This window comes from Bidens hawaiensis, unplaced genomic scaffold (assembly GCF_021521415.1).
Source record: "Bidens hawaiensis isolate Kalapana, Puna unplaced genomic scaffold, B.hawaiensis_p1.1 tig00018658_1, whole genome shotgun sequence".
NCBI classification, from domain to species: domain Eukaryota; kingdom Viridiplantae; phylum Streptophyta; class Magnoliopsida; order Asterales; family Asteraceae; genus Bidens; species Bidens hawaiensis.
The window spans coordinates 18626-35359 of record NW_027492824.1 but is presented as its reverse complement, the minus strand read 5'-3'; the positions used below and the strand labels follow the sequence as shown (position 1 = coordinate 35359).

General features: G+C 29.3%; 1 protein-coding gene across 1 annotated transcript; it reads left to right on the top strand.

The window, feature by feature from the left end:
* The first annotated feature begins 14189 nt into the window (after positions 1 to 14189).
* LOC143556614 (protein CHUP1, chloroplastic-like) lies at positions 14190 to 16413 on the top strand. The gene is made up of 3 exons (XM_077045889.1): positions 14190 to 14246; positions 14363 to 15031; positions 15654 to 16413. The coding sequence occupies exons 1-3, from the start codon at positions 14190 to 14192 to the stop codon at positions 16377 to 16379; spliced, it is 1452 nt and encodes a 483-aa protein (XP_076902004.1). The 3' UTR covers positions 16380 to 16413.
* The last annotated feature ends 321 nt before the right edge of the window (positions 16414 to 16734 follow it).

Below are 16734 nucleotides of genomic sequence, written 5' to 3'. Positions count from 1 at the left end.
TAAGTCACCTTTTCTTTTACCACTTGCTCTCACCACTACCTATTCCATTTCCATACGCCCCTCTTATCAATACTGGCCTAGTCATATGAAGCTATGTTATGATCCAACATGATATATATAGAGAGAAAGAGGCTATAGCGAGATAAGTAATTTATAACCAAATCGGATAATCAAAAAGATATAGATTTAAGGGGTGTTTGGGATTCCTTATTTTATATCCTTGTAACTTATCAATAAGTTAATAAGGTATAAAAGTATAACTTATGAAACTTTCCCTTCATAATATAAGCAATCCCAAACACCTTATTACTTTTTAAAAAGTTAATAAGTTATAAGTTGGTGAAAATAAGTAATCTCAAACACCTCCTCAATTGACTATAACAACCACATGTACAATCAAGCCCTTCAACTAATAACCAGTGCAATCAGACCCTCCAACTATAGACTATTGGCATACTAGTCCTTATTCTAGTAACTCTTTATTATGTAACAAACTAATATGCCGATTCAATTGGTGAGCATTGTATGACCCACTTTTAATCGAAGTATGCAATAGTTGACCCACTTTTAATCAAAGTCTTCAATAGTTCGCAAATATATTCATTTAAAAGTTAGAACTATGGAGCACCTCACATTTAACCAACTTTTAATCAAAATTCAAAATCGAGACTACATTTTCACATCATCCAAAAAGAAAAGAGCATAGTCAGTGTGACAGAATTCTAGAAGCAATTGAATAAACCACGTGTAACATCATTTTTTTTAATAACAAATAAATTTTTCAAACAAAACATTCTATCAAATTTTACATGTGTATAAGAAGACACCATATCATTAAACCAATAAGTCATGAATACATGAAACATCTAGTTAACTCTTTTAATAATAATAATCATTATTATGTTTATTATTCTAAACTTTTGAGATATTACATACATCTCAAAAAAATCCTTACAAATCCAAATGTGAATCATATTATATTATTGGTATATTGGATTTTAATAATCCATATTGACTGGTATTGGACGATAACAATCCCTATTCATTTTATCACCGCTGGCGGTCCCAAATTTAAAAAAGTTGGCCCCCAATGGTCCCCCGTTAAAAATGACTTAACGGCGTTATACTTTTTTCTGAATTTCAAACTAATGTTTTAGGGCTTTTGATCGAAATGAGGATACGAGTCGATTTATGTAAAACTTAGCTCGAAATGGTGCTCCAAACGACTTGTTTTTGTTAATTGTAAGTTCAAACAACCGAATTGAAGCATTGTTTCGTTGTTTTGGAGCACCGTTTCGAACAAATGGAGGCTTCTCATGCATTTGACCTAAATTCAAGGGTATGGGTCTCACCAAACCCATATAGCTCTTAAACGGTGTATAACATCTCATTAAATTAAAAATTAATGTTACCAAATATTTGATATGAGAATCCTATTAAATAGGGATATACTAAAAATTAATATCCGATTTTTTTTAAATATATTATTAATAATTAAGAAATAATTTTATAGTAAAAAAAAGCGGGTCATGGGTCACCAAATCCATATAGCTTTTAAACGGGTTATAACATATCATTTATTTGTGAAACTCTTTCATCATTAAACCCTAAGTATATTATTAACATTCTTACAATAAAGAAAATTAAAATCAAAAAAATAAATAGTAAAAAACAAAAAATGTAAAACAACCCCCCGTAATACGGGGGATAAAAACTGGTGTGTATATATATAGTACACTAGTTTGAGACCCGTCTACTATACGGGTAGTTCTTGAAAATACAATATTTAATAAATAATCGATATATAAGAAACAATAAACCTAATAAACACTATTAATACACAGTCGTTGTACAATAGTCTTAAAAACAACTTTAAAGTAAAAGATTATTATAAATATCAAATATTTGAAAAAAAAAAATAGGAAGCAAATATAAAATTAACAAATTTTGTAGCATAAATTTTAAGAATGGTAAATATTATTTTACTATTATAAATTGTATTTTGGGCATTTACATATTTCCCCTTCCTAAACTTTGAAATTACATATTTCTCCAAACCATGCTTAAAGAGCATTGTACATTTTGCATTAAAAACTTGTATTTTTGGGAAATATGTAATTTCAAAAGTTAGAAAGGGAAAATGTGTAAAAATCCCTAAATTGGTTAAAAATGGTGAGGTTTAATGTGAGAGTGACAAGTGACAAAACTTGTAGCTTTTTATTAGAAAGTATAGATATAGATATAGATACTAGGGTTTACAACTTACCATCTAATAAAGCTAATAATGGGCCATAATTAAATAATACATGTCAGACTTGCCACTAGTCTTCAATTCAATTAATCTGCCACTAAAGATGTCTTCTAACCAGGGCCCAATTAAGCCTCCATAAACCCAACATTCTCCAACCCCAATATTTCATCAAAATAAGCATTTAATTCACCTGCTCCTTTTTACCACTGCTGATACCTAAGTCACCTTTTCTTTCTCGCCACCACTTGCTCTCACCGCTATCTATTCCACTTATATATGTCCATCTTGTCAATATTGATCTAATCATATGAAGCTGTGTATAATCCAACAAGATATAAAGAGAGAAGTAATTTATAATCGAACTAGCTTTAAAGTCCGTGTCATACACATGATGATCCAAATTATAAAATTATAAGTAAAGTAAATAATTGCACTTATATTAAAAAGTATATTACATCTATTCTTGTATCTATACTATGTGTACATAAATTAATTTTATTTATAACACAAAATGATTTTTTCTAAATGAACTTAATAAAAAAAATGCATGTGTAGAAACGTACCTAAGAACGTTCTTTCTATTGAAAATTTCATTCTCAGTGTCATATATGTATAATTGAAAGAATATTGGTTATTAACCGATTTCGGGAATAAGGCTTCTCATACAATAGTAGTTCTAACCACTCAGCCTAAATATAGAATAAGTGTTGCCTTTATTGATATATGTATCAATTTACCACAATCGAAGAAAATGAGAACATTAAACTGTAACGACAGATGTTTTTCAAGAAAACTATGTTTTTCTGAACTACAACATGAAAAAAATATTGATAAGTTTCGGGGAGCTTCTCGACTTTGTCATAATAACAACATAAAAAATAACATATTAACGCATTCAATTTTGTGAATATTTTGCTTCATTTGAGCATAGTTTTGCATGACATGGTTCCCATACAACGTTCTAATCACCATTGAAGGAAAAGTTAATACTTACACAAATATTTCAAATTTGATAAAAGTCAAAAACATTGATAGGTCTGGGGTGGCATGTCGAAAGCGTTAGCTATCTATTCTTAAATTTTAATAGTCGAGTGAAAAATAGTCAATTTGCCAAACCCCAAACCTTTTGATTATTTCCAAAATTGCCCTTGAAAATAATTTTGAAACCCAAATCATGTTTAAAATTCTAACTTTCATCCGTTTGACATTTTCAAGACAGCACTTTGAACCCGTACCAAATTTGATGATAAATGTATTTGCATTCTCAAACTTTTAAAAATACTCAGATTTCTTATTTTTGACCCGTAACAAATTTTGATCTAAATGTAGTTAACTTGTACCAAACAATCTATTTACCAACTTTTGACCCATAAAAATCAAATTTAAGTTCCACAAAAAACCCGAAACAATTCTTGATAAAAAAACACTAAGAAATTAAATATGATAAACTTTGTTATGTCTGAAAATGATTGGTATATATTTTCTTTACATTGTAACACATATACAGTTTACTAAATTAACCGAAAAATAAATGTATAGATTGAAGCATATATTTATAATTTATAAATTTATATGACAATTTACAATAATAAAAGATAAACTGATTGATTTAAAAAAAAAATGAATAATTTAATGATAAAAAAGTTACTTTGTAAAATCAAAACATATTTGAGTTTTGTTTTTCTCTACAATCTTTTACAATATACATACTATAATATGTTAATAATAACAACATGTTAATAATAACATTTGAAATTATATTCTTTTCAATCTTTGATTGTTGTTAATTTTTAAAAAGTGAATAATTATTGGTTTATTATACAACCTCTTGTGTAATAAAAGAACTGTTGGAACGCTTGTCCTCCTCCTCTCACAAACCATGTACATGTGTCAAGCAAGGAGGCTGCTGACGTTTCTCCTATCTCTTTGCTTTTTCATCATGAATCTTCTACGTTATATAACATGACCCAATTATTAGTTGGTTAATGGTGTTCGGATTAGGTCAAGTAACTGGTTGTCGTCTGAACAAAGTTGCTTTAAAAAAGGTTCCATTTGTTTGAGGCCAAAATAATATACGAGTATAATATGTATGGATCAGGCTGAGTAATCATCTGGAGTTTAGGTAACGTTTTACCGTGCAGAAAGGTTGGGTTGGTTGACTATGTTGACCCCGATTATTTTATTATCAACTGTGTATTTTTATAATAACATTAATAATATTCCAGCCTGAATAACTTCTTTTAGTCTAATTTCTTTTTGAGGCGTATCACTTTTATGAGTATATTACAAGAAACAGGGTTATGTTTTTTCATGCTATTGTTTATTAATTTTATTAGCTTTACTAGGTTATTGACCCGTGCACGACACAGGTGAAAATATAGAAATCGTCAAGTAAACATATATACAATATCAAACGACAAGTTATTTTTTAATATATTTTTTAAAACAACATGATTTTTAATTGCATTTCATATTTATACGCAAACAAAGTACTTAAATACATAAACTTACAAAAAATGACTTTATATAGTAGAATGTCTACGAAGAAAATTTAAAACTTTAAAACATAAACTTCATAAACTTTAAAAACTAATATTAATATAAAACAAATAAACTTCACTAACATTATTCTGGAAAGCAAGCAAATCAGAAAATAAGCATTCAGAAAAGATTCTCGATAAGCATCCAAGAATGATTCGGGTTTCTTTTATTCCTGGACCGTGAATACAGTTGACGACATAAACATTCATATATCAATCTAACAAACATAGTGACTAACTGACTACGAAAACTGGTTTTACATTTTATGTGAAAAGTCCTGCACCCTTATAAACTGAAGCACATTCAAAGCTCATTTAATAACTAAAACCAAATCTAAATTCTTTTAAAATGACATGTTTTGACTAAAATCAAATTGTTATGCTTTTAGAATGACCCATGTAAACATGAACCAAATCGATATCTTTTAAATTAACTTGGTATGACCAGTACCAAATCAATGCGATTTTAAAAGACCCGCTGAAACCAGAATGAAATCATTGCCTTTTTATATTGACTCGTTGACCCGAACTAAACTGATACCATTTTAAAATGACCTATTTGATCCGAGCCAAAGCAAATCAAAAAACATTTTCTGAAATGACCCATTTTCATGAATGAAAATAATAACACACTTACGGATTAAGAAGAAAATGAAATGTAACACTTACAACGTTCTTAGCTTTTGAAATTCTTTATACCAAATGCGAATTCATTATTAGTGGCTGTGAAGATTCAAAAAAATATAAATATTCAATAACTTCAAAACACTTGAAAGTTGAAACACATGTGAACCTTTCATTTAATTTGTGAACCCTCCATATTATTTCTTTTTTCAATAGATATTAAAACCAAACACCGAACAAACTAAATAAAAATTGAAACGAAACTAAATTGAAAAAAAAAACTAAAACCGAAAACCTAAATAAAACCAAATACCAATAAAACTAAAACAAAAACCGAAATGAAACTGAAAAACTAAAACCGATAAATCTGAAACCGAACCAAAAACAAAAATTGTAGAAAATGAAACAAAAAATGAATAAAGTTAAACCCGTCTAAAACGAAACTGAAACGAAACAAATTTATAAAAACTAAAACCGAACAAAAACCAAAAACCGAAATGAAACCAAAATAAGAATAACTATTATGAAACTTTGAAAAGAAAAACCTAATAGTTTTAATTTATATTGAATTATATATTGAATGTGATTAAGTTGAATATAATTTAATTTAATTTTGAATTATTTTATTAGTAAGAAATTATGAGAATAAATGTTATTTATAGAAATAGTTATTGTTTTAATATTATAATAAATGCATACGTAATGCAAGTTTGTGTGTTAGTTTTATTAGTTTCAACATAGCATATGCAAGTCTGATTGTTAATTTATTAATCTTGGGCATACTTGATGTAAAAACTTTGATACCTACGGGCAAAAGAACTTCACCTTAAGTTACAAAAGAAGACAATATTTGCTTGCAGTGTGTTTTGCAATTACCATAAACAAAAGTAAAGGACAATCACCATTAAGAGTTGGTTTGTATATGAAAAAAAAGCAGTTTTTACACATAATCTATTGTATGTTGCATTATTGAGTTATAAGACAAGACGGTCTCAAAATTGTTATCTTAGATAGTGTTGGTAATATTTCAAATACAACATAAAATGTTTTATACATGTAAGTTTAAAAATAATTTGACTTTTAAAATTTCACAGATAATATTTATAATTATATTTATAAACATGTTTTAAAAATAATTTTTCCAACCTGTGTATCACACGGGTATATAGACTGGTATTATGATAAATTAAGATCTTAGTTTTGAAGAAAAAAGAATTGTGAGAATTAACCAAAATATGACAAATGTTAACAACTATTTTACTTTATAGAATAGGTAGATTGGATAATAAAAAACATACTCTGTTGCTATAACAACCTAACAACCACATGTTCAATCAAACCCTTCAACTAATAACTAGTACAATCAGACCCTCCAACTATATGCTATTGACTTAATAGTCCTTATTCTAATAACACCTTATTATGTAATAAGCTAGTATGCTGACTCAATTGGTGAGCATCATAACGCGTTATCATGTTTGAAGGCGATTAATAGGTGCATAACCAGGCACAAACATTCACGCAAACGTTTTTTCAAGACGATTTAGTCCGGTGTTTAAAAATGTTTGTCTCAGCATCAACAACAATGTTAAAAAAACCATATAATTTAGAAATCGAAGTATGCAATAGTTGACCCATTTTTAATCAAAGTCTTCCAATAGTTCACAAATATATTCATTTAAAAGTTAGAACTATGGAGCACCTCATAGTTCACCAACTTTTAATCAAAATTTGAAGTCAACACTATATTCAAAAAGAAAAGAGTAAAGTGATGGTGTGATATAACTATAGAAGCAATTGAATAAATCACATGGAACATTAATTTTTTAACAGCAAACAACAAAATTTTCAGGCAAAACAACCTATCAAATTTCACATTCGTATTCGCATGAGGGGACACGATATCATTAAATCAATATGTCATGAATGCATGAAACATCTAGTTAACTCTTCTTATAATAATAATCGGTATTATGTTTATTATTCTAAACTTTTTAGATATTTACTTAGGGGAAAGTGAATACGGTGTTGTCACACACCTAGCTTTACACATAAAACCTCTCAAAACTACGTTGTTTTGATTAATAGTTACCAAAATTAGTTTGAAATGTCTATCTCTCTTTTCCCTAACTGTTTTGGTCTGATTAATCTAGAAAATAAAAGGTAACTAAAAAATGAAATTATTTTAATTACTTTGTTTTAATAGAAACTGGAAACAATTAAAAACGAAATCCTAAAATTTCGATCGAAACTACAAGAACTAATAGTCTAATACAGTTATTAAGTATGAATATTTTTCTAATTTAAGAATTGCAAATTTATGGCTGCGAGCACTCTCCAGTCCTACTTGGCTTCCTACTTCGTATCTAACTCCTGTAGGGTTTGGTTGTTTATTGTTTCCGTTCTTTTTCAGTTTCATTGAAAGTAGTCAAAATTATATTGTCTAAGATCTAAATGATCTCGTAATTCCTGTTTACATTAATTATTTAGCAACTCAACTATGATGGAAGAACCATGACGAATCCCAAAAAAAGGTCCAACTTAATAATATTACTTAACATATGTTGTTTTTATTAGTTTCAGAACATAAGAGAGGAAGGGGCACTAGTGTGGGCAAGGTTTATGGGTAATTTACCACATGGCAAACCCACTCCTAACTATACAGGCAGTTTGCCAAATTACAATCTATGGCAAAGGTTTACCATGTGTTTAAATGACCATTGGAGATTTCTAAAGAAATTAAAACACCCATTAATACTCAATTTATTACATATAAATACCATTAACTTTTCACCATTTTTATTTACTCAAACATTTCATCATTTTATCACTCAACTTTCACCATTTCTATTCACTCAAACCCCCAATGGCAAATTTTTCAAATGATGATCTCGGGATATTCATCTAGAGGACGAAGACATATACTTGGCCACACTATCATCTAGAGGACGAGGTGAAGAAAATCATTATAACCCGCAAACTAGAAATTGCGGAAAAATATAATTGGCTAAAGGATCATCTAGTTCCGATGTTCGTATTTTTTTTTTTGTTTTGATCATCATATTTTATTTTTCCGGTTTTCAGTTATGTAATATTTTTAATTTTAATTACATTTAATTGTTTTATTTATTTTCAAATTTTAACAAAAAAAATAAAAAAAAGTTTTAGGGTAGTTGTTTCCAGTTATTTTGAGATTTGTGGGTACTTAAGGGTATAAATGAAATAATAGTGTATGATTGGTCGGTGCATGGGTAATACCCATGAGTGTCCTTCCCCTCTAAGACTAAAGGGTATGGATACCATTTTACCTTTCACTTGATAATGTCACATCAACGTCACATCATCCCCCCCCTCTAATTCACTATCTTCTCCAATACTATGGAAATGGTCACCAATTCACCACTTTCCTTCCTTTTCAAATAAAATAATAACTTTATTTTATGTAAATCATTTTATACTTAAATGAAAATAACAAAATATATTATAAATTTAAAAATATTACATTACATTTAAAATAGTAAATAAAAAACATAACTAATTCGTTGATAGCTTGTAAATATGATTCGCTAAATCCGACTTAAGAACATTGAAACATAATTGATAAATATAAACTTAATATTTTTTATGGGGAATGTTCATGTGCATTTTAGTCTTAACATAAGAACATAGGAAATAATATCAATTTATATAAAAACGAGAACGTAAGAAAAAATATCAAGTACAATACCAATCTACATAAACAATTATTTACAATAACAAAGAAAAAAACCTAAAAATTACAACAAAAGAATCAAAATCAAGAACAAAATAATAACAACAAATACCAACAAATACTTATATCAGTAAAAGAAAAAATCTAACAATAACAACCAAATATAAATAAGCAAATACTTATAACGTCTCATAATAAAAAATTAGCAAACACGAACAAAAAATAATAGCAAAAACACTTATAAAAATAAACCTAATAATAACAGCAAATTGGTTCTTACTATTTTCATATTAAGAATAAAATGTATTTGATCTTGTTTCTATTTTTTATATATAAAAAAAAATAAATGTGTGGTAATTCGAAAGGCTTTCACACTTTCGCACCCAAACTAATAAAAAAACTGTTTAATTATATTATATTTTGTGTAAAAAAATGGAAAAAAAATTGGTTTTTATGTAAAGCGTTTTTATTTTTTTAAGCCGATTTATTTAATTTAAAAGTTACAAGACCCACCTCATGTAAGCATCTTCAGATTTTCAACTCTCTCTTCATAGAAACACCAAATTTATGTTTTGAATATATACTAGGCGGGTGCCCGCGCAATGCGGCGGGTGTCCGAACGCAAACCCTGCGAATCACATAACAATTAAGAGTGTTCATAGTTCGATTTAAAGCTTTTAAACCTTTTAAACCAGTCTTCAGTTTGATTTCATGGTTGGTTTTTTTTTTACTTTCACTCGTTTGGTTGGTTCCAAAATTTTAAAACCGTAGCTAAAGGTTTGGTTCACGGATTATGCTGAAAACCGGCCATATGAAATCAGACCAAACTTAAATGTTGTATGCTTTTAATCTCTTTTATTATTTAGTATTTGACAAGTTTTGTTATATGTATTAGATATAGTTAAGATATAAATAAACAAAGTCTTTTTTAATACAAGTAAACATGATTATTGCAATTTTAAATTAACCTAATTCCAGTATGATTTTTTATAATCTTCGTTCTTGTTCTAATTTCGCATCCTAGGTGTTCCATTAATCTCTACCATTTATGTAGCTAAAATTATCATTTTTCCTATTTTGTTATATATAAGAGAGTCGCTAACGATTCGGTTTCAATTTTCAATGATTCAATTTTGGTTTGGATGATGAAAAATCGATACTAATGGTTGAGCTCATAAGTTTAACTTACAAACCATAAAAAACCGACATCGAGCACCATACGCAACTTATTTATTTTTAAAATTGAAAGAATTATAACAATATCATACTCAAATTAAAAAGAATAAAATGCTCGATTTTATGGTGCACTTTTTTTAGAAAAATATTAGCGTACGAATAAATTACGGTCGTTTAAAAATTTTGGTGAGAAGTTATTTAAGATTAAAATTAAAAACATAATATGGTTAAAGATGAGGGGGCAAACTTGTAAGTTAGGTGAATTATATTTAAAAGACAAGTTTACCCCTTCTTACACATATACTTTATGTATTAGGATTTGTAAAACTCTTAAGTGTCTTAATTTAACCTTTTCTCATGTATTATATATAGTATAGATATAGATAGTTAGGATATAATTGAAAAAGTCTTTTTTAATACAAGTAAATATAACTATTAAAACTTTAAATTAACCTGATTCCAGTATGATTTTTTATAATCTTCGTTCTAGTTATAATTTCGCATCCTAGGTGTTCCATTAATCTTTACCATTTATGTAGCTAAAATTAACATTTTTCCTATTTTGTTATATATAAGAGAGTTGGTAACGATTCGGTTTCAATTTTCAATGATTCAATTTTGGTTTGGACGACGAAAAATCGTTACTAATGGTTGGGTTCACAAGTATAACTTACAAACCATAAAAAACCGACATCAAGCAGCCCTACGTAACTTATTAATTTTTTAAAATTGAAAGAATTATAACAATATCATACTCAAATTAAAAAGAATAAAATTCTCGATTTTATGGTGCACTTTTTTTTACAAAAATATTAGCGTACGAAAAAATTATGATCGTTTAAAAATCATGGTGGGAAGTTAGTTTAAGATTAAAATTAAAAACATCATATGGTTAAAGATGAGGGGGCAAACTTATAAGCTAGGTGAATTGTGTTTAAAAGACAAGTTTACCTCTTTTTACACATGTACTTTATTCATTGGTATTTTTAAACTCTTAAAATTAAGTGTCTTAATTTACCCTTGTCTTATGTATTGTATATAGTATAGATATATACAAATTCAGCGGCATTTTGGGCGGTGAAAATTCACCAACAAACTCACCGCTTGGCGGCAGCAAGATGGTTGGGGCGGTGCTCGCCGTCGGCACCGCTAGCCAACTCATCTTTTCAGCGGCATATCAAGCTCCACTCCCGTTAGTCTAATAGTAAAAGATATAGAGATTTCCAATTAATTTTGGTAACTTTTAATCAAAATAACATGGTTTTGAAAGGTTTTACGTGTAAACTTAGGTATATGACAACACTGTATTCACTTTCCCCATCTACTTATTATATTAAAACAAGAACTTTTTGGGACACATAACCATTTCTTATTGATTAACTTAACTATTTTCCATAAATAACTTGTAACCTTAGAATTTCTTACTATTAAAATAATTATATATTAAATTAAAAAAAAAACCTATTGAATAAACTCCCTTACTATATGTTATAACTCATAACCATTTAATATTAATATTTCATGATCCGTTTGTTAGTTATATGGGATAATTAATAAAACTGATATTGATAATTCGTATTCTATTGTATGATTTTGTAAAGTGTGACATTCGTCAATTTTTGAACCTGAAACCCAAGCCATTCCGATTTTTGGAAAACCCTAAAATTTAATGTTTTTATACAAGTATTTAGATAGGGAAACTTGTTTTCAAAATTTGTAAACTTAATATTGTTTTTTTTATAAGAGACTATCTAAACTTGTGCTTATGACTTAATAATATAGCATTAATTGTCAATAGCGGTTTAATTCATTATTCTTTCCAAGTCCTAATAAATGGTTAAATGAGCTAATAATTAGAAAATGTGGTTTTCAAATTTAACAAATTAAATATGTTAAATTCAATATTTTTTGTATTCTAAAAATTATTCGTAATATTGGATGATTATTACAGAGTAAGTGATTTATATAACTAAATGAAAATTCAAGTAACGTTAAAGCATAAGGCGGTTACGATTTATAGATAATTAAATAATGCTAAATTGTAAGAGTAATTATAATAATTATTGCATTCATTTAAATTTAGATTTGAATGAACTAAATTGTCGGTTCACCATAAAAAATTTTGACTATCTTATAAAACTGATTAATAATTGTCATGATTAGCCTTAAAATACATGTTTTCTTTAGACCCGTTTAAATACCAACTTAGCCACTTATTCATTCATATTAATACAAATTTTTGTATATTTCCAAATAAATAAGCATACATATTTACTTAACGATTTTACTAGTTTCCACCCGTATAATATACAGGTTAATAACCTAGATACAATAACTCTAAGAATCCTCACAAATCCAATTGTGAATCACATTATACTATTTCTTCATTATTTATCCATAAACAAATAAAAAATTGGTCCCAATGAAAGAAAAAAAAAGACTTTTTGGTGCAAAAGCATTAACATAAAAGAACGTGTTTAATAAAAAAAAAAGCAAGACATAAGACAAAAACACTTGACACCTTAATCGATTACACAAAGCTAAAAGGCATCAAAGATTAACACGCACTTATCAAAATCCAAACAGTCCCACAAACCACTTCAATTCAATTCTGCTCCCAAATCCCACGATTCAATTCAGAATCAATTCTCCACACGTAACTTACTCCTCTGTTTTTATCGAATCCACATCATTTTCACGCAAAAACAATCACGGGTTTCCTGAATTTTGTTCGTATTCAGTAGACGCAGAAGAAGATAACGACGACAAATTAAGCCGTGATTTTGCTCTGTTTTGTTCTAAAGATGTAAAATTGATTTGGGTTTCAGTTTGATTTGAATTTGAAGTTGAAACGATGTCGTTTGCATAAATTGGGTTGATTATGCTCTGTTTTTTGAATATTTATATGTGATTAGGGATTGATTTTAATTTGTAACGATAAATTAAGGGGTGATTTTGCTCTGTTTTGTTCTAAAGATGTAAAATTGATTTGGGTTTCAGTTTAATTTTGATTTGAAGTTGAAACGATGTCGTTTGCATAAATCGGGTTGATTATGCTCTGTCTTTTTGAAGATTTATAAGTGATTAGGGGTTGATTTTGATTTGAATTTGAATTTGAAAATGGGGAGTGGGAAGAAAGACATGAACCCAGTGATATTGAAAATCGGGCTTGCTTTTGCTTTTTCTATTGGTGGGATGCTTTGTACTTTTATAAACAAAAGGATCAAACCTTCGCAGTCTCCGTCTGATTCGTCCAAGTCTGCAGGTTTGCGTTTGAATTTGAACTTTCTTGGTTTGAAAAGTACGATTAAGTTATGTGTTTGGTGAACATATGTTTTGTAGATTGCGATAATGATGGGATTTCACGGAGGAGTTCGGATAGTGAGCGTTGTACTTTTGATCCTTTGGCAACTGATAAACTTGTAAGGTTCTTGATTGTACTTTTGAGTTTTGATGATTTTAGATTATTGATTGGTTTTATGCTAATTGCCACAACTAGCCATATTATTTACTGATTTAAGGAGTGTTTGGAAGTGAAGGTAGACTATTAATTGTGATTCGATGTTAAGATAGATTTTAGTGTTTGTGTTTGGATGAGGAAAAGTTACTTATTTTAGGGTAATATAAGTCCTTTTGAGATTGTTTATTTGAAAGTTGTTATTCTTGATGGATTCAAAATCATAAGTTTACCCTTAAGAGGAAATACACCGGTTTTCAATAAGTACAGAATGCTAAATTGCTAATACACCCTTTTATGGGAACAATTAAGTTTTAACATAAGTTTAGTGCTTTTAATACTCTATGAATCATGCTTGAACCTTGTTTGTCTGGTGGAATTTAACTTTCGTGGTCAAATGGTTTAATTTTTAACTTTGATTAGATACAGATGCATCAAAATTTTGAAGAAAATCTTTGTGATTCAAATAATTTGATAACATATACGGCATGTCATAAATCACTTGCCTTTGATATATTACAATATCGATACTAATTTAGATCTCAAAAATATTAAGTTTGACCCCACATTTGACAACATTGTTTTTATGTTTCCTATTGCAGAATATCTTACCAGTTCAAGATTCTTACCTTCTGCCTGAATTTAATGACCTCTTGAAAGAATTCGATTCAACTGCCATAAAACCAAATCCCGATTCCCCAATACCAAATACAAACTCACCACCAAAAGTCAACCCAATGGTCAAAACCGACAGCCAAGAGCAAGAAATCAAGAATCTAGAAAACATGGTCAAAATGCTTAAGGAACGTGAGCGGAATTTAGAAGTTCAATTACTTGAATATTATGGTCTCAAAGAACAACAAACCGCAGTCACTGAGCTTCAAAACCGTCTTAAATTAAACACCATGGAAGCTAAGGTTCTTGCTTTGAAAATTGAGTCTTTAGAGGCGGATAATAAGAGATTAGCATCACAAGTGGTGGATTATAACAAAGTTTTAACAGATCTTGAAGCTGCGCATGCTAAAATTGATGTTCTTAAGCAGAAACTAAGATCAGAAGCTGCACAGAACAAAGAACGGATTTTGGATCTCCAACAGCGGGTTGAAAAGATGCAAGAAGATGAATTAAAACTTTGTAAATTGAAGGATTTGGAAGATGAAGTCTGTGAATTGAGAAAAACAAACCATGATTTGCAGGTTGAAAAATCTGAGTTGACTCAGAGATTGGAGCGTGCTCAGATTCTTGCTACATCGGTGTTAGAAGATCAAGAAGTAAGATATTCGTTCATTTTTATTTGCATCAGGTTGAACCGGACTACAATTGAAAAAGAATGATATTGAAAATCAAACTTTTTTGTTGATTTTTAGTGTAAATGAGCCAAGTTGGGCTCGTTTCGTGCTCAAGCTTGAAAGTGTCTAAATCTCTGCTCATTTAGTTATTTCTTATATACATATATTATATATAATTACTTTTGTATATGTTTATGAATGTAATCTTCTGTTTATAACCTAATATATATTATTTAGTTATTTTATCATAATTGTATGTATAATAACATCAAGATGTAATAATATATTTATTATATTAAATGAAAACTGTTATATTTATTTAAGTAATAGGATTGTGACCCTAGTCAGCTCGATATGTAAAGCATAGGTTCGAGCTCCTTTAAGCTTGGGTCGGTTCGATGGTTTTGATTGTTTGACCCAATTTTTATATTTTTTTTTCAAAATCATTTGTTTTTCCAAACCGTTATCACAAACCCCGGGTTGCTTCAATTTGACTCTGCGATCAGTTTGAACATCAAATTCTCGTTTTCAACTTTTGGTTCTTATACAATTAACTGTTGTTATTGTTATTAGTAATATTTTATTATTTTTATTTTTCTTGCAGACGGAAAAGCTTAAAAAAGAAAGTGAGCACTTAAAGAAACAAAACGAAGAATTAACCAAGGAAATCGAGCAACTTCAAGCTGACAGATGCAGCGACGTGGAAGAACTCGTGTACATGAGATGGGTTAATGCATGTTTAAGATACGAACTGAGAAACTATCAGCCCGGACCGAGCAAAACAATGGCCCGAGACCTCAGCAAATCACTGAGCCCAAGATCAGAAGAAAAAGCCAAAAAACTAATCCTCAAATACGCTAACCAAGAACCCGATTCCGATCAGTGGTCAATGGGTTCTAGTGAACTTAATGAACCTTTTACTGATCACTCATCGTCCCGTAAAACCAATAATAAGTTTTTCGGGAAGCTCGTGAAGTTTATAAGAGGGAAAGACAAAAATACCCCCGACCACCATCACCGCCATCACAGCCAGTGTAGTCATAGCAGGAACTCATCGTTTGAAGATATGAATTCGTATAGTGATTATTATTCATCTAAATACTCGATGGATTCCCGAATATCGGTTCATAGGCATAGTGATTTTGGAATACATAACAGGATTGATTCGATCGATGAAGGCGATGATATTAATGATGGTTTTTTGGGTTCGTTTTCTTCATCGGACGGTCAAAGATCCGAGCTCATGAAATATGCAGAAGTTTTGAAGGACTCGAATTTGAAACCACCGACCCGATGTCGTGGGCGGTCAAAGTCATTTAGTTCATTTTGACTTTTGATTAGTTATATGTTCTGTACATGTTAAGTGAAAATGTTATTTTGTGTTAGAAACCACAAACTCATTATAGGTGGAGTTTGGATATTGGTTTAAACAGTCAAAGGTCAACAAGCAAGTGTATCTCGTGTATATATATAACTATATAATAGTGTGGGGCCAAGTAATAGTATCTAACCTAAATTAAGGGTGTTAACTGTATCGAGTTGGCGATGTTGAATTGTTGAATCCTAAAAAGAGTTGTCTATTTACTTGTGCAAAAGAAGTTGGGCCTAACGCAGACACGCTTAGAACACAGTAACCTAAGCACGCACATTTTAACCCTGCAAATATAAAAAAGATGTCAAATACA

What these genes read in the sequence shown, in the direction of transcription:
- LOC143556614 (XM_077045889.1), top strand. Translation starts at nt 14,190, where the DNA reads ATGCATCAAAATTTTGAAGAAAATCTTTGTGATTCAAATAATTTGATA. An exon ending in ATAATTTGATAACATATACG is followed by an intron (nt 14,247 to 14,362) that starts GCATGTCATAAA and finishes TTCCTATTGCAG; the next exon opens with AATATCTTACCAGTTCAAGA. An exon ending in CGGTGTTAGAAGATCAAGAA is followed by an intron (nt 15,032 to 15,653) that starts GTAAGATATTCG and finishes TTTTTCTTGCAG; the next exon opens with ACGGAAAAGCTTAAAAAAGA.